We start from the raw sequence: 25,679 nt of genomic DNA, 5'->3' as shown, positions 1-25,679 counted from the left end.
ATAACATAAAATAAGAATTAAGTATGCGCACTTCTTTCCCCAGATGACATCCACGGTAGAAGGGGAGGAGCGGAGTAGCTATAATAAAAACAGAATTATAATTATTCAAATCATCTAAGAATATTCACTAATAGTGAGAACCACTGACCCCCCGAAGGGATGTGTTCCCCATGGAGAAAGCTGAAAAGTTAAAATACAATTAGGTTTCACTAAAAATAATTGAGACAAACGGAATAGCAACCTAACCCGCACACGGAAAAGGAGCTTCCGCAATAGTAAATTTGTTGTAGTAAAGGTGAACGACCTTGAGAATAGAGAGACCGTAGTCAATCCTTAAAAGGCCACATTCCCTTCGCTCAGAATCCAAGTTTCCCGTAGGAAAAGAGGAAAAGGCGAAGACAATAGTTGAATGAAGAGGGTCCAGGTGATGACGATTCCCCTGCGGCAGCCGAGTTAATGGATATATGCCGACAGGAAGACCGATGGACCAGAGAGGGAGAGGTCGTTCCCCACGAAGTGGAACTGTTCATGGCCTTGCTACTACGCAAGTGTCGTTGTCGTATATCACACACACAGCACAAACACTGAAAAGAAAACTTACTACATTTCTATACACATATATATACATAAACATTAAAAATGTTTATATATATATTTACAACATATATATATTTATAACATGATGGTCCAGCACTTTGTTACAGTAGAGGGGCTTGAGTGTCTCAATGATGGGCTGGGCAATGGCAGTGGGGTAGTTTATCCACCCTGGTAGGCTCATTCATACCGCTAAGGCCAGTTCTGAGAGACCAGACCAAGACTGGACCCCTATAGGCCTTCTCCTTTAATTCAGTTAGGCAAAGGCTAGGAGAAGGGAAACTCCAAAATCAAACCAAACAAGACCCCAACAGCGGAGCTTCCCAGCGCCGGCGGAAGAGGGCAATGCCTGTCGGGCAGCCAACAAGGCGGGCCTTGACATAACAAGAACCCGGCAGCCCGATGCAACCAACATCAGAGAAGCCACCTGTCTCATATGTCTTGAGCCGCAGTGAAAATGATGTGGGCCAAGTGTGTGTGTGTGGCCGTTGCAAAGCCACGACCACCCAAAACAATATACCTAGCTACTGGCATTCTGTCATTTCCTCCACCCTTCTTCATCATCATCACCACCACCAAGTCCTGAGGCAACAGCACTGTGGGTGAAGGGGGCAGGCTTGGATAGCTGGAAGCCCTTAGCCCACGACTGCACTCAGGCGGCGAGTCTAAGATTCCGTCGCTCTCTGATGATGGTGCCGTGACACCAGAGTTCGGCAGCTGGACCCGTGACTGGGCTGGCCTATTGAGGACACCGCAGACCACCCCACATGGGGAGGCCCCTAGAAAAGGTGGGGTAAACATCGGACACGGCAAACCCATCTGGTCAGCTCACCGCGGCTGGCGGACATCCCACTAGTGCGGTCGAAACAATAAGAAAAAAATATTAACCTTAGGTGCATGGAACATCCGCACCCTCCAAGACGTGACGAACACCAACCGCCCGGAACGACGTACAGCCCTCGTCTGCAAGGAGCTAGCCCGCTTCAATGTTGATGTGGCGGCTCTTAGCGAGACCAGACTACCCGAAGAGGGCAACATCAGGGAAGCTGGAACAGGCTACACCATCTTCTAGAAAGGCAAGGCCCTAGAGGAGCCTCGCATCCACAGAGTCAGCTTCGCCATCCGTTCCCAGCTGGTGCAGCAGCACAACCTCACTCCCAAAGCCATCAGTGAGCGCCTGATGACTGTCCGCATCCCCATCACGCGGGACAGACACCTCACCCTGATCTCTGTCTACGCCCCGACTATAACCTCAACTGATGATGACAAAGCTGCCTTCTACACCCAGCTCGACTGCACCATCCAGGCAGCACCCGCCAACGACAAGCTCATTGTGCTTGGTGACTTTAATGCCCGAGTAGGCAAAGACCATCGCCTGTGGGAGGGAATCACCGGCCGCCATGGCTTTGGAAATTGCAATGCCAATGGCCAACTCCTACTGGGTCTGTGTGCAGAACACCAACTTGTGGTAACCAACACCATCTTCCAGTTACCAAAGCGACAGAAGACCACATGGAGACACCCACGGTCTAAACACTGGCACACCCTGGACTACGTCCTGACCAGAGCCAGAGACCGAGGAGACGTCCGCATCACCCGATCCATTCCTGGAGCGGACGACTGCTGGACGGACCACAGACTCCTCATCTCCCGACTCTCCGTGACGACCCTACGATCACCCAGAAGGGCACCTGACAGCGTACCACACCAACGCTTTGATTGTAACAAGCTCCGCAACCCACAGGTGGCACAAAACTACAAGGAGGCCTGCGAAAGTCACCTTGCAGACCCCGCAGACCCCGTGGGTCAGGCCACTGTTGAGCACCACTGGACCACCCTCAGAAACGCCATGGCCCGTGACGCGGAGGAAACACTAGGTTACACCACCAAGAAACGGCAGGATTGGTTCGATGAGAATGATGCTACCATCTCTCTTCTCATTGAAACCAAACGACAAGCACGCCTGACTTTAGAAAGCCAACCAATAGCAGCTAACAAATGTGCTCACAAGGTGGCTGAAGCTGATTGCCAAAGAGGGATCCGTGAAGCCCAGAACACCTGGTAGCAAAGAAAAACTGTAGAAATACAGAGTTTCACTGACCAACATGACCTGCGCAGCTTCTATGCAGCAACAAAGGAAATATTCGGTCCCACACGGTCATCAGTGGGCGGCCTGAAGGACGCGGATGGGGCCACGACTATCACCGACAGCGAGGGCATCCTGGCCAGTTGGAGGTCTCACTTTAAGAACCTCCTCAATGACCAAGCAGACACCCCAGACGATCTCCTGCGAATGACCCTGCAGCATTCCATCCGTCACTGGATGGCACTACCACCTTCCATCCAGGACTTCAACAAGGCCCTGCAGCGCATGAAGCCCGGCAAAGCCCCAGGGCCAGACAACATTCCGTTGGAGCTCCTCACTCACAGTGGCCCCGAGTTGAGGAACCATTTGATGCTCCTTATACTGAAAATATGGGAGACCAAGATCCTCCCCAGTGACTTCCACGATGCAAACATCATTACCATCTTCAAGAAGGAAGACAGGAAGAACTGTAACAACTGCCGGGGAATATCACTACTAAGCATCCAAGTAAGATTTTCGCTCGGATTCTCCTTGGCTGCCTCCTTATTCTCGCAGAAGACGTCCTGCCAGAGTCCCAGTGCGGCTTTCGACATTCCCGCGGGACCATTACACAAGATCTTCTGCGCGCGACAACTACAAGAGAAGAGCCTCGAACAACAACAGCCCATAATGTTCATCTTCTGGGATTTGAAAAAGGCCTTCGACAAAGTACCTGAACCTGCCATGTGGGCTGTCCTCAAAAGATATGGCTGCCCACCCGATTTTGTCAAGCTGGTGCGTGCCCTCCATGATGGAATGGTTGGGAGAGTCTGCCACCAGAACTCTCTTTCAGGCCCATTCTCCATCAACGGCGGCCTGAAGCAGGGCTGTGTTCTGGCCCCAACGTGTTTCTCGCTATACACCGCAGGAATGCTCAACGAGATTCCCCCAGACACACCCTCAGTCGACCTACGTTTCCGCATGGATGGAGGCGTTTTCAATCTTGCTAGACTCCGCGCCAGAACCAAGACCACCTTGTGTGCAGTGCGAGAACTGCAGTATGCTGACGACAATGCCAACCAAGGTCAGACAGCAGAGGACCTGCAGTCGTTTACTGATGCATATAACTCAACCTACGAACGTTTTGGGATGCAAGTCAACACAGACAAAACCAAGACCCTCGTCCGATATCCACCAGGACTGATGCTCCCAAACCTCAATACCACAGTGAATGACCAACCGTTAGAACAGGTGGACCAGTTCTCCTACCTAGGGAGCATCCTAACATCAGCTCCCACAAGCAAAAAGGACGTGGAGAACAGGATCAGGGCAGCCCACTCCGCCTTTGGTCGACTCAACTGCCGCGTATTTAACAACCACGCAATGACAATGACCACCAAAATAATGGTGTTCAGGGCAGTTGTCCTCTCCACGCTCCTGTATGCATGTGAAACATGGGCGCTATATAGAAGCGATATTAAAAACCTAGAACGCTTCCAACAAATGAAACTGAGGCAGATCTTGAAAATCCCCTGGGAGAGCCACACCACCAACATTGAAGTCTTAGAACGTGCCTCGCTGACCAGCGTGGAGGCCACCATCATCCACCACCGCCTCCGCTGGACAGGACACGTGCATAGGATGGATCCATCTAGGCTCCCAAAGAAGATATTCTACGAACTGTCCCAGGGCACCAGACCACGAGGAGCCCCGAAAATGCGCTATAAAGATCAACTAAAGCGCACCCTGGCTCTAACTGACATCGATCCTTCCTCATGGGAAGAAACAGCCAGGGACAGGAAAACCTGGAGGAGTACAGTACACCATGGCACCGTGGACTTCAAGGAGAAGAGGAAACAAAATGAGGAGGCTAGGAGGAGAAGAAGGAGAGAGCGATTAGAACAGCCCCGCCCACCACCTACCCTCCCCTGTGAACACTGTCCGCGACTCTTCCACCACAGACTAGGACTTAACAACCACATTAGACATAAGCCCCCACCCCAAAGATAGGAGGCTGATGGCTAACGACAGAACCCAATACTCAGACACGAGCGGGCACCAACGACGACGACGACAAGTATAAGAAAAAGTAAGTAAAAAGACAAAAATTAATGGCAGTCCAAAATAGGCGAGGAGAGAGATAGGAAACAACCGTTGTCGCTCCAAGCCAAAAGTAAAGTGAGCTCAAGCACAGGTTTGTGTGAGGGTGGGGGAGCAAACTACCCTCCCCTACCCCCGTTAACTAGCGGTGTGGGTAGTAAACCCTCGTTAAATTTTAATGGCTCGTCATTTCAGCTGCGCCGAAAGTAATACCCCTATTAAATAGCGTGGTTTGTATTCCAGTTACGGAACAAATCTTGTTCAGAAACATCCCCACGTAAGATATTGCAACTAAAATGCTGGCAAGGAAAAGACCTGTAAAAATGGAGTTTTCCTTCACCTTACTGTTTCAATAACAGCATAAAATACTGAGATTTCAAGTTAATCCTCTTCACATGTGAATCTGAACTAGGTTCTAAATAAGCCAAACTTAAATCTAAACTAGGCGCTAAAAATTCAAACTTTACTCTGAACTAGGTTCCAAAAAATATCAAACGAACCTGAACTAGGTCATTCACTGCCATAACGAAGAAAATTAAAAAATAAATTACGAAAAGATAAAACCTTATAAAAAATATTATTCCTAAATATGAGCATATCAAAAATATGAACTGATAAAAATTAAGAGAGTATATATAATATAGCATTAGTACTCACAGTAAGATTCATGAAAAATAAATACAGTTAAATAAAACAAACTAGAATCTATTGTAGATGGTAAGCGTTTAGAATACAGTTCATTCTATTCACGATCTATTTCACATTTTGTTGGACAATATTTACCGTAGGGAAGAGAGAATAGATATGTATCATGTACTGTATCATTTAGTTTATCTTTCCAAAATAAATTCTAGAACACTTTTATGTTATGCTAAACGTTAAAATAACTTATCATTAGCTATAGCACTTCCCCCAATTTTGGGGGTTAGGCGACATTAAACAAATGGAAAAAAAGGGACCTTTCCCCTCTACGCTCCCCCCAGCCTGACGAGGGACTCAACTAAGTTCGGCTGGTACAGCTAGGGTGTCACAGCCCACCCTCACGCATTATCCATCACAGATGAAGCTTCATAACGCTGAAACCTCTACTGCTGCTACCTCCGCTGTCATCCAAGGCGACCGGAGGAAGCAGCAGGGCCTACCGGAACTGCGTCACAATCGCTTGCCATTCATTCCTATTTCTAGCATGCTCTCTTGCCTCTTCACGTCTATCCTCCTATCACTCAGAGCTTTCTTCACTCCATCCATCCACCCAAACCTATACAAATATGTTGATGAAAAATATCTCACCTGAGGATTCTTTCGTATACGGACGTACAAGTAGGTGTAACTTATCCACTCGATGGCTTCCTCAACCTTTGTTATATTTCCAAGGGCAACCTAAACGAAAAGATATCGTGAATTAGAATAACAGCAATATTATGACAATGATAATTTGTGCAATGATTTTCCTAATCGGGTAGTTGAATCAGTAGCACTTCAAAAGTTCAAACTTGCAGCTAATGTTTTTATGTTGAACAGGCTGACATAAGTCTTTTATAGTTTACGTATGAAATATCTGTCTTAATGTTGTTAATATCTTAAAAATATTTTAATTGTTCATTACTCATATCGTTTATTTATTTCCTCATTTTCTTTCCTCACTAGGCTATTTTCCATTGTTGAAGCCCCTAGGCTTATAGCATCTTGCTTTCCCAACTAGGGTTGTAGCTTAGCTAATAATAATAATAATAATAATAATAATAATAATAATAATAATAATGGGATGAGAAGGAAACGCCAACCCCAAAATATAATAACCAATTACATTTTATAGTGATTAGCTTCAAAGTTCTTGACTTCTTTCGTTTCTTTTGTGAGATCTAATAGAGCTGGCAAGTCTTCACATCATTTCACTACAATTACACATTTGAAATGAAGAATATTGGTTGACAATACTTAAAGTGTTCACCAAAATATGACAAACTTATAACAGAGTTTGTATTTTTCCCAACATACAAACCCGAATTCTTTACTATAGGAGATATTCTAGTGCGAGCTGGAAAATACGGCAGAAAACCTTAACAGGGTTGTTAATGACCGGGCCGGTAGTTATCCACCTGTTGGGGGGGGGGAGGACTGCCGGTTGGTAGCTACTGAATACCTTCAATCGGATTCTAGCTGCGACTATTTTAGGGGGCGGTGACGGAGGGAAGATTTGTGTAAAGAATTCGGGTTTGTATGTAAGGAAAAATACAAACTCTGTTATAAGTTTGTCATTTGTTCCTACACTAAATACAAACCCTCCTTCTTTACTATAGGAGACTTAGTCTTGAGGTCAGGGTGGAGGAGGAGTTCCCTATTCCTAGGGAAGATAGTCCTCAGACTAGACTCTTTTGATGAAAAAAATCTCCCATTAACTTTTCTTTGTAGATCCCCATAATCTTAGCACGACTGAAAGTTTGTAATTACGTGGAAACAAATGTTTCAGGATGAAGAGGGTTGTGAACATACGACTTGGACCCTATCATACTTAGGATTCCCCTGACCTTGAAAAGGGGAACCGTCATGACTACGAGTATAACTTATACCCTGTGAGAGGAGTCAGATGAGTTTCATATCTTATTTCCATTGGGGAGTCCAGCTGAAACTGGTCACAGACAAGGATACCCAGATGGGAGGAAGAAGGAAGGTGCAGAAGATGGATGGATGTCCTTCTAAAACCTAGTGTAACACAGAATCCTCAACCAATGGCTACTGTCCCCTGAAAGGGCGTCAGGTAGCTACAACACCTGTTGACCTGCCACAATAGGCCCTATAGAAAAGGTGTTTAGAGACCTATGTGTCACATCGGATAAATAGTGAGAGGTGAATGTAGATTGGCGTTTCCAGACTCCAGCTCTTAAGACTTGGGAGACTGAAAAATTCTTCTTAAACGCTAGTGAGGCAGCCGCTCCCCTAACTTGATGGGCTTTGGGTTGAGCTGCCTCTGGGTCTCCGTGAATGGCTCTCGCAATAACTTTCTTGAGCTAGAAAGAGATGGTGTTGCGAGAGATTCTCTTCTTTACCTTGTTGGTACTGAGGAAGAGATGACAGAGGTGTGGTCTGAAAGGTCTGGTGTGCTTCAAGTATTTCCTTAACGCCCTGACTGGGCACAGTAGCAATTGGTCAGTTTCCTGTGTTACCCTATTGAGGCTGGAAAATTTAAATTCTCTAAACCTCTCATCAGCCGATGAAGGATTCTGAGTTTTGGCCACAAAGCCTGGCACGAAGTTGAGCGAGACTTCCCCCCCCCCCATCCTCTAGAATGGGTAACTTCGTAGGATAGACCATGAAGTTCATCAACCCTTTTTGCCGAAGCCAGGGCTACTAGGAAGACGGTCCTATTTAAGGGCTCGTAGGGTGGTCCCTTCAAGGAACGTAAGACCAGGGACACGTCCCAAGGTGATGGTCTAATCTCAACTGGGGGGCAAGATCTCTCAAAACCTCGAATCAACAAGGTGATATCTTCTGAGGTGGAAGGGTCAACTCCTCTCAGTCTACAGATGAGGCTTAAGGCTGAACAATAGCCTTTAATTGCCGAGACTGAGAGGAGTTTCTCCTCACTGAGGTACACCAGGAAGTCTGCCACTAATGGAAGAGAGGGATCGAGTGGAGACACGCCTCGCCCTCTACACCAAGCTGCAAACACTCTCCATCTTGCTTGGTAGAGGTTTGTGGAAGATTGGCGCAGGTGCCTAGACATGTGCTCAGCCACCTTCTCTGAAAAGCGTCTGCTTCTGAGGAGAGACTGGACAGCCTCCAAGCGTGAAGCTTCAGGAAGTGGATTCTCCCGTGGGGGATAACACTGTGTGGCTGCGTCAACAGAAGGGGGTCTGGAGGCAGAAACCTTGGAACTTGAAGCAGCAGGGAAAGAAGGTCTGTGTACCACTCTCTGCTTGGCCATGCCCGAGCTATTAGAGTTAGCTTGCAGTTCCGGGAGGTCCTGAGTTTGTTGATCACCCTTCTGAGCACGCAAAAGGGTGGAAAGGCATATGCGTCCAGGTTGTCCCAGGAATGTTGAAGGGCGTCCTGGATCGCTGCCTGATGGTCTGGAACTGGGGACCCGTAGCAGGGAAGTTTCGCATTCAGGGAAGTGGCAAACAGATCTATTGTAGGGAAACCCCACAAAGCTATTACTGTCTTCGCTACTCGAGGATCCAAAGACCATTCACCACTCAACACTTGGTGATGCCTGCTCAGTTGATCCGCCACGATGTTTCTCCGGCCCAGAATAAACCTGGCCGTGAGAGAAATGTTGTGACCTTCCACCCACTGGCAAATCTGGACCGCTAGCAGACAGAGGTCTTTTGCCAGAGTACCCCCTTATTTGTTGATGTACGAGACGGCTGTGGAGTTGTCGCTCAACAGCACCACCTCTCGTCTTTGTAGATCTTTTACAAAGAATTTTAGGCCTTTCCAGGCTGCTAATAATTCCAGGTGATTTATGTGGAGAGTTTGCTCTATCGGAGACCAAACTCATGATGCTAATTTCAGGCCTAGGTGGGAACCCCAGCCCTGTAGCGATGCGTCCGAAGAGTTTTAACTTCGGACTGGGGCTTAGAAGGGGAATGCCCTTCTCGGTATTCTCTCTGGTTGACTACCAATGAAGATCTTGTAACACCAGAGCTGGAACCTCCACTGACAAGAATGGAAATCAATCTTTTGAGACCAATGGGTCTTCAGATGCCACTGGAGATTTCTCATTCTCGATCTTCCGCCTGGAACTAGTTTTTCCAGGGAGGAGAGATGGCCCAGAAGACTCTGCCACGACTTGGCTGTAGGCGGTAGTGGAGACAAGAGATGGGCGATGGACTGATCCAGTCTCCGAAGTCTGTCTTCCCAAGGGAACACCCTCCCTACCTGGGTGTTGATGGACATACCCAGATAGTTTAATACTCGAGATGGAGTAAAGCAAGACTTCTCTGCATTTAAATGGATCCCCAGGTCCTTGCAAAGGTCTAGAAGTCTTCTCAGGTGATCCAGGGCTAGCTCCCTGGACGAGGCCAGGAGTAGCCAATCGTCCAGGTATCTTGGCAGACGTATTCCGTTTTTGTGAGCCCACGAAGATACGAGTTCGAAAACCTTCATAAAGACCTGTGGGGCGGTCGAGAGGACGAAGCATAGGACTTTGAACTCGAAGATTCAACCCTGAACCAGAAAGCGCAGGAATTTCCGAGATGTGCGATGGATAGGCACTTGGAAATATGCATCTTTTAAGTCCACCAATGCCATAAAGTCTCCTGGACGCACCACTTGGGTCACGGAGGCTGCTGTCTCCATTTTGAATGGAGTTTGCTTCACAAACTGGTTCAAGGTCGAGAGATCGATAACGGGTCTCCAACCTCCCTAGGCTTTCTCTACCAGAAAGAGGCGACTGAAAAACCCCGGGGAGGCGTTGGAGACCTCTTGAATGGCACCTTTTAGGAGCATACTCTGGATCTCCCGAGCTAGGGCTTGCTGTTTCCCTGGATCCCGAGGGATCTGGGAGGACGAGATCGGGGTAGGAATTAGAGGAGGAGGAGTGTCTATGAATGGGATGCGGTACCCCCAACGAAGCACCTTGGTGGTCCATTGAATGGCCCACATAGCCTTCCACCTCCTCCAACTCCCCTGCAGGCAACCCCCTACGCACTGTGAGGGGGGAGCCGTGACCCTATTTCTGTCTAGGGTTCCTCCCTCTGCCTTTAGCCTTAGGAGGAGCCGACTTTCCTCTGCCCATAGGTTTGGCTATAAAAGAGGGGCAGCTGAGGCTCTTGGCTGGGGGTGGAGTTGTGGTTGTGGTTTTGGGTTGTGGAGTTGGCTGCTGTTGCATTGTGCGAAGGGAAGCAGCCTTTTGCATTGCGGTGTCCTGCGTCTCTTTCCTCCAAGTATCTAAGGCAGAGGAAACTGCCTGTTTAGAAAAGAGGAGAGGTTGCAGAAGATCCGAGTTCCTCAAATCTGACTTCTCGGTCTTACCGATGCTCTTATGAAGTCTGGAAACCACTGTTTCCCTCCTTTTTAGAATCCAGTTGCCCCACATGGTTGCAGTCGTAGCAGTTAGGAAGTCCATTGTTTTGGCCCCAGCCACTAGGACTTCCTGCAGGGACTGCATGGAGTTTTGGTTTGATAGGTCTTCGTGACTTGCTAGGTAGCCGACTAGGCCTAACCACGTGTCAAACCAGGATAATGCCTCCAGAAGGGACATTGACGCTGCTTCCACTACCGAGGCTTCTGTGGTGGTGAAGGAGACTGGGAGAAAAGGAGTCTCTCAGCAGAGCAACCAGGAGTGAGCCTTGCTGTGAGGGGATCCAGGGTCAGAAGAGAAGGGTTGGCATCTCTGACCTTGTAAATGTAGGCAGTGTATTAATGGTACTGTCTCATTAAGAGGTTGCATTGATCGGTGGTCTGGCCTTTTTCCTCTGTTTTCAACCGAGGAGAAGAAGGGTTGAACCCCTTCGTCTTCTTCCAAGGTTCTCGTAATGCTCATATTCCGTAACTCGTTAGGAAGTACAGGAACCGGAGCTGTTCTGTCTGAAACGCGAGGGCGAGGTGAATGACCCCACGCGGACATGTCCGGAGACTTGCGCGATCGGGAGGTTGAAGGACGGGAGCACTCTCTCTCTCTCTCTCTGTTGATACGAAGCGACGGCAAGAAGCAGTGCTCTTTCTCGCTTCCCTAGAGCGATCTGAGCTCCTCAAGTTAATATGTGAAGGAGAGGGATCGCGCTCAGAGTGCTCTCTTTCCTTGGTCGGGCTCCGGGCGTGATTAGATGAAAAATCGCTCCAACGGGAGCGCTTACGCTTAGGAGAACTCTCTCTTGACGAAGAGCGAGAACGTCTCGTAGAGCTTTTCTTCTTCCAGCGCCTAGATGATCCCTCGCAAGAGGAAGACGATCGCGAGGCAGAACGATGACGCGAGGAAGCACTCTTCTTATGTTTATGACGAGAACGCTTATCATCTCTCGGCGAGACATTTTGTGAAGAGATAGAAGGCGAGGAAGAGCAAGAACAATAACGTCTCTTCCTATGTTGCCTCTCTCTCTGACGAGAACGTCTGGGAGAAGGAAAGCGAGCTTTCCTTTTCCTCTTCTCTCTCTCCCTCCTAGCCTCCGAGGAGTACGAAGACGATGAGGATGAGGAGGAGGGGGAGGTATAACGATGATCACGCTTGCGACGTTGTAGTTTCGTGGAAGCACAGGCGAGAAGAGAAGTAGGCGCTGCAGCTGAAGTTACTACATCTACCGACACTTCAGCGGCCGCCGAATGGGTTGACGGGATGTAGGCAAGGTCCGGAACTCCTGAAGGTTCCAAAACAGAAGGGACCTAAGGTAAGACTGTGTCTGTAAGGAACTGGTTCCATACTTCCTCAGAAGGAGAACCAGAAAGTCCAAGGGCAGGCCATACCGCTTGTACATGATCTGGAATAGAAGCGGTAATAAAGTTATTCCCGATGTTGGAAGAAATTGTCCCACTGGGAGGGGCAACGTGATCCGCCTGACCAGGGGGAATGGGGGTTAACCTCTTCTGCACGACGGGTCGAACGGTTGTCCCATCATTTTTGCCGTACATATTACGATGGGTCGAACGGGTGTCCCAAGGTTATATTAAATCCCACCGAGACATAAAGAAAGTCGGAATGGCCACAATAGATTAGTTTTCCCTATTCGTAATGCCTGTGGTGCTCTTATTCGTCTACTATAGAAAATGGGATTTTCCAGAATAAAAGAAAACTGGGCATTCATCCTTGTGGTAGCAGCATCACCAGCAGTCGCGCGCAAGTTGTTGGTGGCGGACATACGAACGTTTTCTGGTGTGTTTTTGCCTTTTTTTGTGTTAATTTCATAATGTCTGACATTGAAATTTCGGACAGTGATGATTCATATCATCCAGCGGAGGATATGGGGGATTCAGACAGTGAAGACTATACGTCAATGGAGAGTGATATCCATGAAAGTGACAACAAATCATTCCTTTCTTTAGGTGGTGGATGGTCACGTGTTGATGTTTTTGCCGATAAGAGGCCTAACTCAGTACCTCCCCTAAGGCAGGCCTATAGTGGTGTGAATCCCAACCTTGGAATAAGCAGTGACTCATCAGTGATAGAGTGCGTGAAAAAATTCATCACAGGTGATATTGTAGCGCACATCGTGGAATGTTCAGATGAACGTGCGAAGCATTTTTTTGAAGAAAATCCTGAACTCAAAGGTAAAATAAACAGACTGAAATGGCATGAAATTACAGTGGGTGAATTGTATGTCTTTCTGGCTTTATATATATATACAGGACAGTGTAAGTATAGTGAAATAAACCAGTATTGGACAAGGCAACCTTACGAACCAGGTGTTCATTTTTTTTGTTCATCTATCATGAGCAGAGATAGATATCTATCAATAATGAAATTTTTGAGATTTTCCTTGGCAGAGAATGTAAACAAAAGGATGCCATCTACACGATTGGATACATTTCGTGAAAAGATTCTCGTGCCCATGATGGGAAATGTCGATCCAGGGAAAAATATCGCCATTGATGAAGCATTGGTATTACGGAAAGGACGACTTGGCTTTCGCCAATTTATAAAAACCAAACGTGCTCGCTTTGGCATAAAGGTTTTTGTCATGTGCAACAGTGAAAAAGAGTAGAGTGGATACTGCAACAATTTTCAAATCTATTATGGAAAAGAAACTAGTGACTCTTATGTTTTACCAAATGTCCCTGGGGCTGATGAGTTGTCTATCAGTGAGAAAATTGTTGTGCATTTGGCAAACTCTGTCCTTGGGCAAGGACGTCACATTTTTGTAGACAGCTGGTATTCGATTATTCGTTTGGCACACTTTTTGCTCACGCAAGAGACATTGATGACTGGCACCATTCGTCCTAACAGAGGAGTGCCAAATGAACTGAGAGGAGAAAAGTTGATAAACCATCAAGCATCATTTGTCAGGAAAGACAATACTTTGATTGTCAAATGGAATGATAAGAGGGAAGTGTATGTTATTTCCACTTGTTATGAATCAACATTATTTGTCGAAAAACAACAAGTGTTGCCTGGTGGAAGGAAAATAAGTTTCAAAAAGCCTCACATGATAGAAAAATATAATGATTTTATGGGAGGTATTGATAAAGCAGATCAGCTTTTGGAACCCATAGATCCAAGCTGCAAGTCTCTGGCATGGTTCAAGAAATTAGGATTGCATTTCATTATGCTTCTCATGCTAAACAGCTTCCTACTTTACAAGAATAAAATCAACAAAAAAAGCACCATCAAGAGATTCATCCTGAAAGCTGTTGAAGAAATAATTGAGACTCACAGTCCAAAAGGAATTGAAGTAAGAGAGAAGTTTATTGCTGCGAACCCTAGAGCAGGCCGCAAAAGGAAGGTAGAGGAAGTAATTCATGCTTTTATCCAGCTTGCTCCTACACCAGGAGGCAATCAAAAACCCCGGAAGCGGTGCAGAGTATGCAAGGTCGAGAAAAAAACCAGGTATTGCTGTGATGGATGCCCCGAGAAACCAGGCATTTGTAGCATTGAGCATTTCAGGGAATGGCACAAAGATGTTGGTGGTGGTCCATCCACATCACAATAAATGTGGTGTGTTGCATGTTTGTAAATAATGAATAAGTGAAAAAAATGAAGAGTGAAAAAAGTGAAAAAAAAAAATGTATCAGAAAATTCTAATTGTACTTAGTAATAGTAAGGTAATTGATTTTTTTGTAAATATCTGTATTTGTGTGAACAATGAAAATTTGTGTTCGTAAATAATAATAAGTGATAGTGCCACTTGAAAATATATATATATATATATATATATATATATATATATATATATATATATATATATATATATATATATATATATATATATATATAAATATATAATGATTGCTCAACATAATGCTGCAAATGCCTCCATGAAATCCAGTCACCTAATTTGAAGGTAAATAACATTATGAATATTTTCGTTATTATGGTTATTGATTTTTTATTATATATGTAATATATATATATATATATATTTATATTGAAGGAATTCAGTAGCTACCGACCGGCAGTCCCCCACCCCTAACAGGTGGATAATTACCGGCCCGGTCGTTAACGACCTTGTCAAGGTTTTCTGCCGTATTTTCTAGCTCACGCAAGAATATCTCCTATAGTAAAGAATGAGGGACAAATAGAAGGTTCTGAACTTACAAACATCCAGAGATACAAACATAAATCTAACTTGAATCACGTATCTCAAATAGTGTATCAAAAGTTTGTATACTAATAAGATAAAGAAATACTGTAATAAAACAATATTATATAATTTAAGCAAGTAAACAAAATTACATTTGCAATAACCTGATATTTATTTCATACAAAAAGGGACTATTTGGTGACTTTTGATGCTGGAAATTGTAGGCATGGGAATTAGGTTAGGCCTACACTAGGCCAAAAAACTAACAAAATTCGTCTTACAACAGCTTCTTGGAACCTATTAAGTTTGCAAGTTGAGGACCTACTGTACTCATTTAACATACGATTACACATTAGAAATAATAAAAACACTTATAGTGTGCGGCACAAAGCATACAATAATCTAGGGGACTGGAGGCATCACTGAAGAGTTGACAAATAGTCAGTCATGTAAAGAAAAAAATAAAGAGCGTTAACCTGACGAGGTTGGTTCATTTGTTTACTGACCATATATAGTGTACAAGATAAACTAAAAATAAGTGAAGTGTTTTACCTCCATCCGTTACTTTATAAACAACTATTAAATAAAGTTCATAGTATTTTTAGAAATAAGTAAAAACTATATATAAAAAGTAAAACTGATAACATCAACTCTTTTTACTTACCTCAGCATTTAAATTGTCGGCAAGATGAGCGAGGAAAGAACTTTCAATCGGATACTGGTTCGTAAGAAGAGACAGGTAATGTGAGAGTTTGTTATGAGTTGTGATGAGTATCCCATGTCCGCTTTTATCAAACTGCGGTCGTCCAGCTCGACTGAATATCTGCAGAACGTCTAAGATGCCCAAATCGACTACAGTTCCTGATTTGTTGTTGTATATATCAGTTCCCTGAAATAATAGAGAAGTAAAAGGATCTTAAAAGGACTAAACTCATTAAAAAACCATTAATTTTCTTATCAAAATCTACTTCAGTACTTATTTGAAATCACATGCTATTAATTTTTTCAATGAAAATAGCTTGTATGTAATAAAAACCTAAAAACAAACTTTTACCAGAGTGTAAACCTTTTGTTCCCTTACAGATGTGGCAGAGGAGTACATATTAGTAAACAAAATCTTGTCATAATGATTCCTCATTCTTTTGAGAACTAAGAATTGGGTAGGAAATCTATAAAACTGCGAGTAAAGAACTTGATTCTCGTGTAATTACTAGAATAAATAATCTTCATAAGAAAATTAATTCTAATTTCAGTGAGTCTCATTCCCAAAAAAACATATGCTGAATATCATATTGCCCCTGGTAGAGTGGACAATGGTACTCCCATCTATCAAATGTACATACATACATACATATACCAAGGCACTTCCCCCAAATTTGGGGAGTAGCCGACATCAACAAATGAAACAAAACAAAAAAGGGGACCTCTACTCTCTATGTTCCTCCTAGCCTAACAAGGGACTCAACCGAGCTGGTACTGCTAGAGTGCAACAGCCCACCCTCCCACATTATCCACCACAGATGAAGCTTCATAATGCTGAATCCCTTATTGCTGCTACCTCCGCGGTCATCTAAGGCTTCGGAGGAAGCAGCAGGGCCTACCGGAACTGCGTCACAATCGCTCGCCATTCATTCCTATTTCTAGCACGCTCTCTTGCCTCTCACATCTATCCTCCTATCACCCAGAGCTTCCTTCACTCCATCCATCCACCCAAACCTTGGCCTTCCTCTCGTACTTCTCCTATCATCTCTTGCATTCATCACCTTCTTTAGCAGACAGCCATTTTCCATTCTCTCAACATGGCCAAACCACCTCAACACATTCAAATCCACTCTAGCTGCTAACTCATTTCTTACACCCGTTCTCACTCTCACCACTTCGTTCCTAACCCTATCTACTCGAGATACACCAGCCATACTCCTTAGACACTTCATCTCAAACACATTCAATTTCTGTCTCTCCATCACTTTCATTCCCCACAACTCCGATCCATACATCACAGTTGGTACAATCACTTTCTCATATAGAACTCTCTTTACATTCATGTCCAACCCTCTATTTTTTACTACTCCCTTAACTGCCCCCAACACTTTGCAACCTTCATTCACTCTCTGACATACATCTGCTTCCACTCCACCATTTGCTGCAACAACAGACCCCAAGTACTTAAACTGATCCACCTCCTCAAGTAACTCTCCATTCAACATGACATTCAACCTTGCACCACCTTCCCTTCTCGTACATCTCATAACCTTACTCTTACCCACATTAACTCTCAACTTCCTTCTCTCACACACTCTTCCAAATTCTGTCACTAAACGGCCAAGCTTCTCTTGTGTCTGCAACCAGTACAGTATCATCCGCAAACAACAACTGATTTACCTCCCATTCATGGTCATTCTCGTCTACCAGTTTTAATCCTCGTCCAAGCACTCGAGCATTCACCTCTCTCACCACTCCATCAACATACAAGTTAAACAACCACGGCGACATCACACATCCCTGTCTCAGCCCCACTCTCACCGGAAACCAATCACTCACTTCATTTCCTATCCTGACACATGCTTTACTACCTTTGTAGAAACTTTTCACTGCTTGCAACAACCTTCCACCAACTCCATATAACCTCATCACATTCCACATTTCTTCCCTATCAACTCTATCATATGCTTTCTCCTGATCCATAAACGCAACATACACCTCCTTACCTTTTGCTAAATATTTCTCACATATCTGCCTTACTGTAAAATTCTGATTCATACAACCCCTACCTCTTCTATAACCACCCTGTACTTCTAAGATTGCATTCTCTGTTTTATCCTTGATCCTATTAATCATTACTCTACCATACACTTTTCCAACTACGCTTAACAAACTAATACCTCTTGAATTACAACATTCATGCACATCTCCCTTACCCTTATATAGTGGTACAATACATGCACAAACCCAACCTACTGGTACCATTGACGACACAAAACACATATTAAACAATCTCAGCAACCATTCAAGTACAGTCACACCCTTTCCTTCAACATCTCAGCTCTCACACCATCCATACCAGACGCTTTTCCTACTCTCGTTTCATCTACTGCTCTCCTCACTTCATCTATTGTAATCTCTCTCTCATTCTCATCTCCCATCACTGGTACCTCAACACCTGCAACAGCAATTATATCTGTCTCCCTATTATCCTCAACATTCAGTAAACTTTCAAAATATTTCGCCCATCTTTTCCTTGCCTTCTCTCCTTTTAACAACCTTCCATTTCCATCTTTCACTGTCTCTTCAATTCTTGAGCCAGCCTTCCTTACTCTCTTCACTTCTTTCCAAAGCTGCTTCTTATTCTCTTCATATGAATGACCCAATCCCTGACCCCACCTCAGGTCAGTTGCCCTCTTTGCCTCACGTACCTTGCGCTTTACTTCCGCATTTTTCCCTTTATATTTTTCATACTTCTCTATACTATTACTCTGCAGCCATTCTTCAAAAGCCCTCTTTTTCTCTTCCACTTTTACCTTCAGTCCTTCATTCCACCATTCCTGCCCTTCCTCATGCTGCCTCCAACAACCTTCTTGCCACACACATCACTTGCAATCCCAATAAAATTTTCTTTTACTAACTTCCACTCCTCCTCTAAATTGCCAGTTTCTCTTACTTTCACTTCATCATATGTCATTTTCAACCTTTCCTGATATTTACTTTTTACCCCCAGCTTTATTAGCTCTTCAACCCTCACTAGCTCCCTTTTACATCCACCTACTCTATTACCCCACTCTTTTGCTACAACTAATTTTCCTTCCACCAAAATATGATCAGACATACCGTTAGCCATACCCCTAAACACATGCACGTCTTTCAATCTTCCAAACATTCTTTTAGTTATCAACACATAATCCATTAATGCCCTTTCTACTACTCTTCCATTTGCCCCTCTTATCCATGTATACTTATTTTTATCTTTCTTTTTGAAAAAGCTATTACTTATCACCATCTCTTGCTCAACACACATATCTACCAGTCTCTCACCACTCTCATTTTCACCTGGTACGCCATACTTCCCAATGACTCCTTCTACCTCTCCAGCGCCCACTCTAGCATTTAAGTCACCCATGACAACTACATAATTCCTTCTACCCAGTCCTTCTACACACTTAGTTAATTCATTCCAGAACTCATTCCGCTATTCTTTACTTTTCTCACTACCTGGCCCATACGCACTGACAAACGCCCAACATTCCCTACCCAACCTTACCCTTACCCACATCAACCTAGATGATATCTCCTTCCATTCCACTACTTTACCTGTCATCCATTCACTCAGCAATAAAGCCACACCCTCTCTCGCTCTTCTCCTTTCAATCCCAGACACTCTACTGATCTGGATCTAATTACTTCTCTTCAATTCAAAATTAAGTTGTAGACCATAAAAGAAACTCTGTTTGTGGATAATCTGTTCAGTATTCTTCCCAATTTTCAGTCCTGTATAAGATATCAATAGAATCGATACAGTAACTGCATATGTGGAAGCCAAAAAGCAAATTGACTGTGTCTCTTTCTCCTATAAACCATTAACAACCACATTGTAGAATTTCAATCTGCAAGAAGTTCCTTTTGTAACAGTGGTGTTGCAGGCGTTCTAGCTGAAATGCAAACAGGACTCAGACATTTTAGGAAAATACTGTGTCTTTCCTCAAAAATATTCTTATAGGAGGAATACTTTTCAACTTTTATAAGGCTTGGAAAAGCCATCTACCCTAATATGGGTGCTGATCTTGGTCAAAGAGGGCTCTTTTATATATCTGGCTTGTTTTGCATTTAATCAGCTTTGACCCAACAACAGGTAAGTCATTAAAAAATTGCCCCTTCAAAACACCTATTCAAAGGTCTTTATAGAAGTTATTTCACAAATTTATCTGGTAGCAGATTTTGACCAGACACTCATCATATACATAAAAACTGAGACCGAACTTAGGAAAATATAAATATCAAAACATATGGGTAAAATCATAAACTCTGTACCTTTATAATAACTGCATGGGCAGGAAGATTTACACCCCAGGCAAGAGTGGCTGTACATACGAGGACTTTAATGTAACCTTGGCTGAAGAAATTTTCAATCATATTCCTGTTGAAGTGAGAGAACCAAAGTTATGAAAACAAATATTATGCATTTTTTTTGGTTATAAAAGTAATTTCCAAATATAGTATTTAATATGACAAAATAATCTGCTGCTATGACCTATACACCGAACATGGAAATCAGTGTTGAATAACTAATATGAAATACTATAACTATAATAATAATGAATGGAATGGCGAGTGATTTTGATGCAGTTCCGGTAGGCCCTGCTGCTTCCTCCGGTGCCTTGGATGACCGCGGAGGTAGCAGCAGTAGGGGATTCAGCGTTATGAAGCTTCATCTGTGGTGGATAACGGGGAAGGGTGGGCTGTGCTACCCTACCAGTACCAGCCAAACTCGGTTGAATTCCTTGTCAAGCTGGGAGGAACGTAGAGAGGAGAGGTCCCCTTTTTTGTTTCATTTGTTTGATGTTGGCTACAGTGCCTTAGTATGTGTATAATAATAATAAGTAACTTGCAGTTAAGGAGTTTTCCTAATTCAAAAGTATAAAATTCATGTATTCAAAGGTCGCTCTTGAATGGCATAGGCAAGGGACAGTGACAATACCCAAGACACTAACCATATATACATATGATCAGCACCCAAGCCCCATCTCCACCAAAGCTAGAACCGGCAAGGGTCAGGCAATGGCTATTGATGACTCAGCAAGTAGCCTATTTGCTTCCCCAAACCTCCCATCCTTAGCTCACAAGGATAGTGAGGTTGCAAACACCAAGATTACCAGGCAGAAATTACCTCCAATAGGCTAAAAAACAGAGCAGCTAAATCAATGTTACAGACTGGAAAGACTTGGAAATATTCTGTTAAATAGGAACCCAAGGAACAGCAACCAGCAAGAGGAAGTAAAATTATGTTCACGAAATATAGCAGTTAATCAGTGGGATGGATTGGTAAAACCTGGATGTATTCTGTTCAAAAAGTACAAAAGGTACTGCAGAAATAGGAATGGGTAAAATCTGCAGCTATTCGTTTAAAAAACTAGATGGAGCAGCATTAGGAAGGGGTAAAGCCAAGAAATACTCTGTTAAAATATAACCCAACAGCAGCATTCATAGGAAGAGGCATAACCTGGAAATATTCTGCTCAAGAAAATGAAAAACTATATCAGTGGTAGGAAGTGGTGAAACCTTATGAATATTTTGTCTAAAAATATACCATCCAAAGTAAATGAGGAAGAAAAAGAGATGATTTGAGAATACTTTTTTCAAGAAGCACACCATTGTTACCTTGGAGACACATAAGAAGCACGAATCAAGAAATGAGCCCCAAGCAAGAGTAGCTAATTCATGTTTGAAATACAAAGAAATAACAATGACACAGACAAATAAAATCTTTCAATAAAAGGATTCATGAAGGGTATATAGGGCGAAAACATTAGAACAGTTTTAAAAAATTAGGAAACCTTCAAGTATTAAGATTACTGGCTAGAGGGTAGAAAGAAGACAGAAATAAAAAACAAGAATGGTTCGGACATGTGATGAAAAGGGAGGACTAACAGTTGGTCTGAAGAGCAATAAATTTGAATGTAGCAGGACAAATATGTATAGCAAGTGACAAAGATGATGACAAAAAAGGATAGAAAGAAGCAAAAAAGACTTTAGGAAGACAATATAGGTCAGACAAAAGTATAAAGAAATTATTTCAAGCATCTCCATACAGAGAAGGGCTAAAATAAAAATGATCAGGGGTTGCATCATTATATCTAGAATATATTAACTTAATGCCTGTGTGATAAAATTTCCTGGGCCAAACAATAAGCTGATCAAAATAAGCTGATCTTTTTTTAATGGAAATCAACATAGTTAAACCTGGGCATTCTGAGCTTACAAACATTTTTAAAATTCTCATCTCACTTTAATAGCAGTAAGATATATCCAACCAAAAATAAAAGTTTTCCAATCACCTGTCTGATCGCAAAAGTCCAGCATGATGTACACCAATTCCTGATTGGAGTAACTCTTGAAGTTTCTTATTTCGTGTCCTGCTGAAGTCCTTACGGGCTTGAGAAACATCCTTTTCAGGGACGAACAATTTTGTTCGTCCCATTTCTTGGGTCAGCTTCATTAAGTTCTCGGCGGTTCTCAACGTACCATTACGGGCATGAACGAATACCATTACCTAAAAGAAACATGGAATAGATAATACATTAATACAAGAGTAGATATTAACAGCTATCATACGTACAAAGAAAAAAATTTAAATACAGTACATTGCTACAATCAAACCATGTACTCAAAACTAATATATGAAATATAAAGCCTATTCACAATACATTTAACACAAACTAATCTAAAAACCAGAAGAAATACATATTTAAGAAAATGAAGAATAAAACGGTATACTAATCCTTATAAACAGAATTCATTCTCCAGCACGAAAGAACGCCAACTTGAAAATCTATCAACAATTATATGAAGCATATCCAAGCTGTTATCATTTAACATACAGTGCCCCACAGATGACATTTCAAACCATAACATACTGAAAGTGGAAGACAATTGGAATGAAGGAAATTAAGAACTTTTCTCATTTTTAAAGACGGATGTCAAAAAGACAGAGCTTCGGCAATGAACAAAAGTTTAACTACAAGCATGATTCATTGAAATACGTTCAACAAGACTGTAAGGTAACATTACTTGTTTCTTACAAGGCTCTACATAAATCTCTTATTGTCTTTTCAATATGTCCTGAAGTAGTAAGAAACCAAAGGTTTCTAGATCATAAAAAAAGTCTAGTGGGGAAGAGCATCTAAAAGACTCATCTTCCTTACTCATATCCCTATCTAATCCTTGCATGCTGTATATGCCAAAAACTTGGCAAGGGGATTCCTCTTACGGCTCGTTTTTCTTTTGCCTACACATAAACTGAATAGTCTGACCTATTCTTTACACATTCTACTCTTTCCTTATACACTAGACAATACTAAGATAACATAAAAGTTCTTCTTAGCTCAAGGGCTTAACTACTGCACTGGTAATTGTTCAGTGAATACTTTCCTCTAGGTAAGGATACAAGAGACTCTTTAGCTATGGTAAGCATCTCTTCTAGGAGAAAGACACTCCAAATTCTAACCATTGTTCTCTAGTTTTGGCTAGTACCATAGCCTCTGTACCAGAAAAGTTAAAATTAAAAAATTGACTTACTTGGTGTCCTTTCTCCAGGAAATCCAAACATTTTTCAAATGTCACTCTGTTCATGTCTTCTAATTGCTTGAACCTTTCTGTGGCTTTGACTCCGATAAATGTTAATTCCAAAGGAACGGGTCGAAACCGGCTGAAAAGAAAGTATTAGGTTATAATTTCTTTAGAAAAAAATTAAATATTTTATCATTAAATTCTATCTATCAAAAATGTCTTCATAATATAGAAATCACACATAAATCTTTAAATAGGAAATAACTTATATTGAGGAGGATGCTGAAAATATGTTGGAAAGGCCACAAGACAAATGAAAAAGTACTAAGAATACTGTTGTTGGAGAATTGGAGAATAGAGAAATCTAATTAAAACAATAAAGAGAAAAAAAAACAGGATGGGGCATATTTTAAGATGGGTTACTAAAGGACATATTAGAAGATAAATTTGAAGGACAAAGATGCAGAGGAAGGAAGAGGAAGCCAATGCTAGATGACCTGAAGGGAGGGAGAAGGTACAAAACGCTAAAAGAGGTAGCCATGAATAGATTATGGAGGGAAACTAAACCATGAAAGGATTTGCCTTAGGGCAAAACACTATACAGTAACTATGAATTTGGGGCAACTTACGAATCAAAATAAAACAGTCCCTTGAATGGATCAACTCTCAAAAACGTTGCTACATCAATATAGTTGGGCAGCGTGGCAGACAACCCTACGATCCTGATCATTGACTGTTGAAATTCAACCTGAAAAAAAATAATACATATGATATATGAGATATTTAAGATCCTATAAATTACGATAAAATATATCTATAATGGCATGTAACATGCTTAAGAATCTATATCATACAATCTTCTGGAAATGACTGAACATCATTACACGTAAATATAATCAATGAATGTACAAATATACAATTTTTGTCAAAAAAACATTCATGCTCTAAATAAAAAAAAAGTATATAACAATTCTTAAAACAAATTAATTTCTATAATTAGCCCAAGATTCATGTATTATTCCTTCTAAGAAGAAAGAAGTTAAAAACATAATTTTTTTGACTGGTATTCAGTCCCTTTCTTAAATGGAGTATACAGATACAGGTTATGTATCAAGGTGATTTTTTATTTGAGGATTGACAACTTATTGTTTTGAGCAATCCTTATACATTTTCTTATTTGCCAAGACATGAATTAACAGTTATTTTGGAAGCGTCTATGGATGGTCTTACACTAAACAGAAGATGTGCCACAGGCAGAAATCCCACCTTACCTAAACATGATCACACATAATTATCCATTCTTTAAAGGCTCATTTGTATTCTCGCACCACTTTTAAGCAATGCGGCTTTCGAGGAATTGATAATACGAGAAATTTTTTCGAGCAATAGCTTTCAATGAATTTCCCGTCAAGCATATCATTTAGAAAAATTTGCCGCACGCAAACTGAACATCCAGTGCATACAAAATAAAGCATCCTTTCACATAATTCGATGAAATAAAGTTGAAAATTAAAAATATAAGTAAATTATACTTACTCTACATACAAACTCACCATTCTAAGTGTCCGAGCAACGAGAGTTTCTAGAATAGGGCCACGTTCTCCGTTTAAAAGATGAACTTCATCAATAATTAGTAGCTTAACCAATTGATACAACTGGGTATCACCTGACGACAAAAAAAAATGCATTAGAAATTGTTGGCATTTTGTAATCTATTTCCCGTCTATAATCTAATATTTATTTTTCTCAGTGAAATAAAATATAGCATATAGTAACGAACACCTGCTGTATAATGCACATAAAATGCAGAGTTTCTATAGTGTCAGTTTGAACACAGCTGATAAGTGCATGCAAAATAGAACGTAAATATTAATAAGGTATACTAATAGGAATTTCAAATTATGTACACTAATATAACTAATACAAATTTAATCTTCCAGTCCTTCAAACTGCATGTTATGGTTTTCTTAGAAGTTATTTTCCTTCTCTTATATCTTGTGCACTTTCCTATATATAATTTTCATTAAGTAGAAAACATATTTTTGCTTCCAAAATTTTTCATTTTTCATAGTTGGGGTTAAAGGCAAGGGAAGTAGCATACGAGGTCGTCGCTACCTGAGCCTGAGGGACCAACACATACTGCTGTTGGGGTTGTCCCTTTGAAGTGGATGGTTGACTCCCCTGCGACACCGGGATGGTTTGGACCAACTGAAGTGGTTTTCAGTATTGGGAGGATTGGAAGGGCCTTAACCTCTTCCTGCCTCGAGATTGGGTGCCGGTTGGCTCAAACTTTCGTTTGGGGACTAGGCCCCACCGAACCTTGAGGCTCTGATTGACTCTGGCAGCCTCGCTGAGGACGTTATTAACGAGATCCTCCGGAAACAAGTCAGGACCCCAGATTGGGGCTTTAACCCATTAAGGACGAGAATTATCTATTGATTTTAGAAACACCATATTTGCAGAAGATA

General features: G+C 42.3%; 1 protein-coding gene across 2 annotated transcripts in view; it reads right to left on the bottom strand.

The window, feature by feature from the left end:
- Positions 1-25,679, bottom strand: part of LOC137640031 (activating signal cointegrator 1 complex subunit 3-like) — a 410,828-nt gene that overhangs the window by 163,795 nt on the left and 221,354 nt on the right. For both annotated transcript variants that reach the window (XM_068372399.1, XM_068372400.1), the window contains exons 13-19: positions 24,765-24,877; positions 23,841-23,959; positions 23,221-23,350; positions 21,981-22,195; positions 19,957-20,062; positions 15,599-15,823; positions 6,050-6,139 (exon numbers count right to left, since the gene is read on the bottom strand). In XM_068372399.1, the coding sequence (XP_068228500.1) occupies positions 6,050-6,139; positions 15,599-15,823; positions 19,957-20,062; positions 21,981-22,195; positions 23,221-23,350; positions 23,841-23,959; positions 24,765-24,877 (998 nt within the window). The remainder of the gene's footprint in view (positions 1-6,049; positions 6,140-15,598; positions 15,824-19,956; positions 20,063-21,980; positions 22,196-23,220; positions 23,351-23,840; positions 23,960-24,764; positions 24,878-25,679) is intronic.

This window comes from Palaemon carinicauda, chromosome 4, assembly GCF_036898095.1.
Source record: "Palaemon carinicauda isolate YSFRI2023 chromosome 4, ASM3689809v2, whole genome shotgun sequence".
Classification (NCBI taxonomy): Eukaryota; Metazoa; Arthropoda; class Malacostraca; order Decapoda; family Palaemonidae; genus Palaemon; species Palaemon carinicauda.
This window is presented reverse-complemented; position numbering and strand designations above follow the sequence as displayed.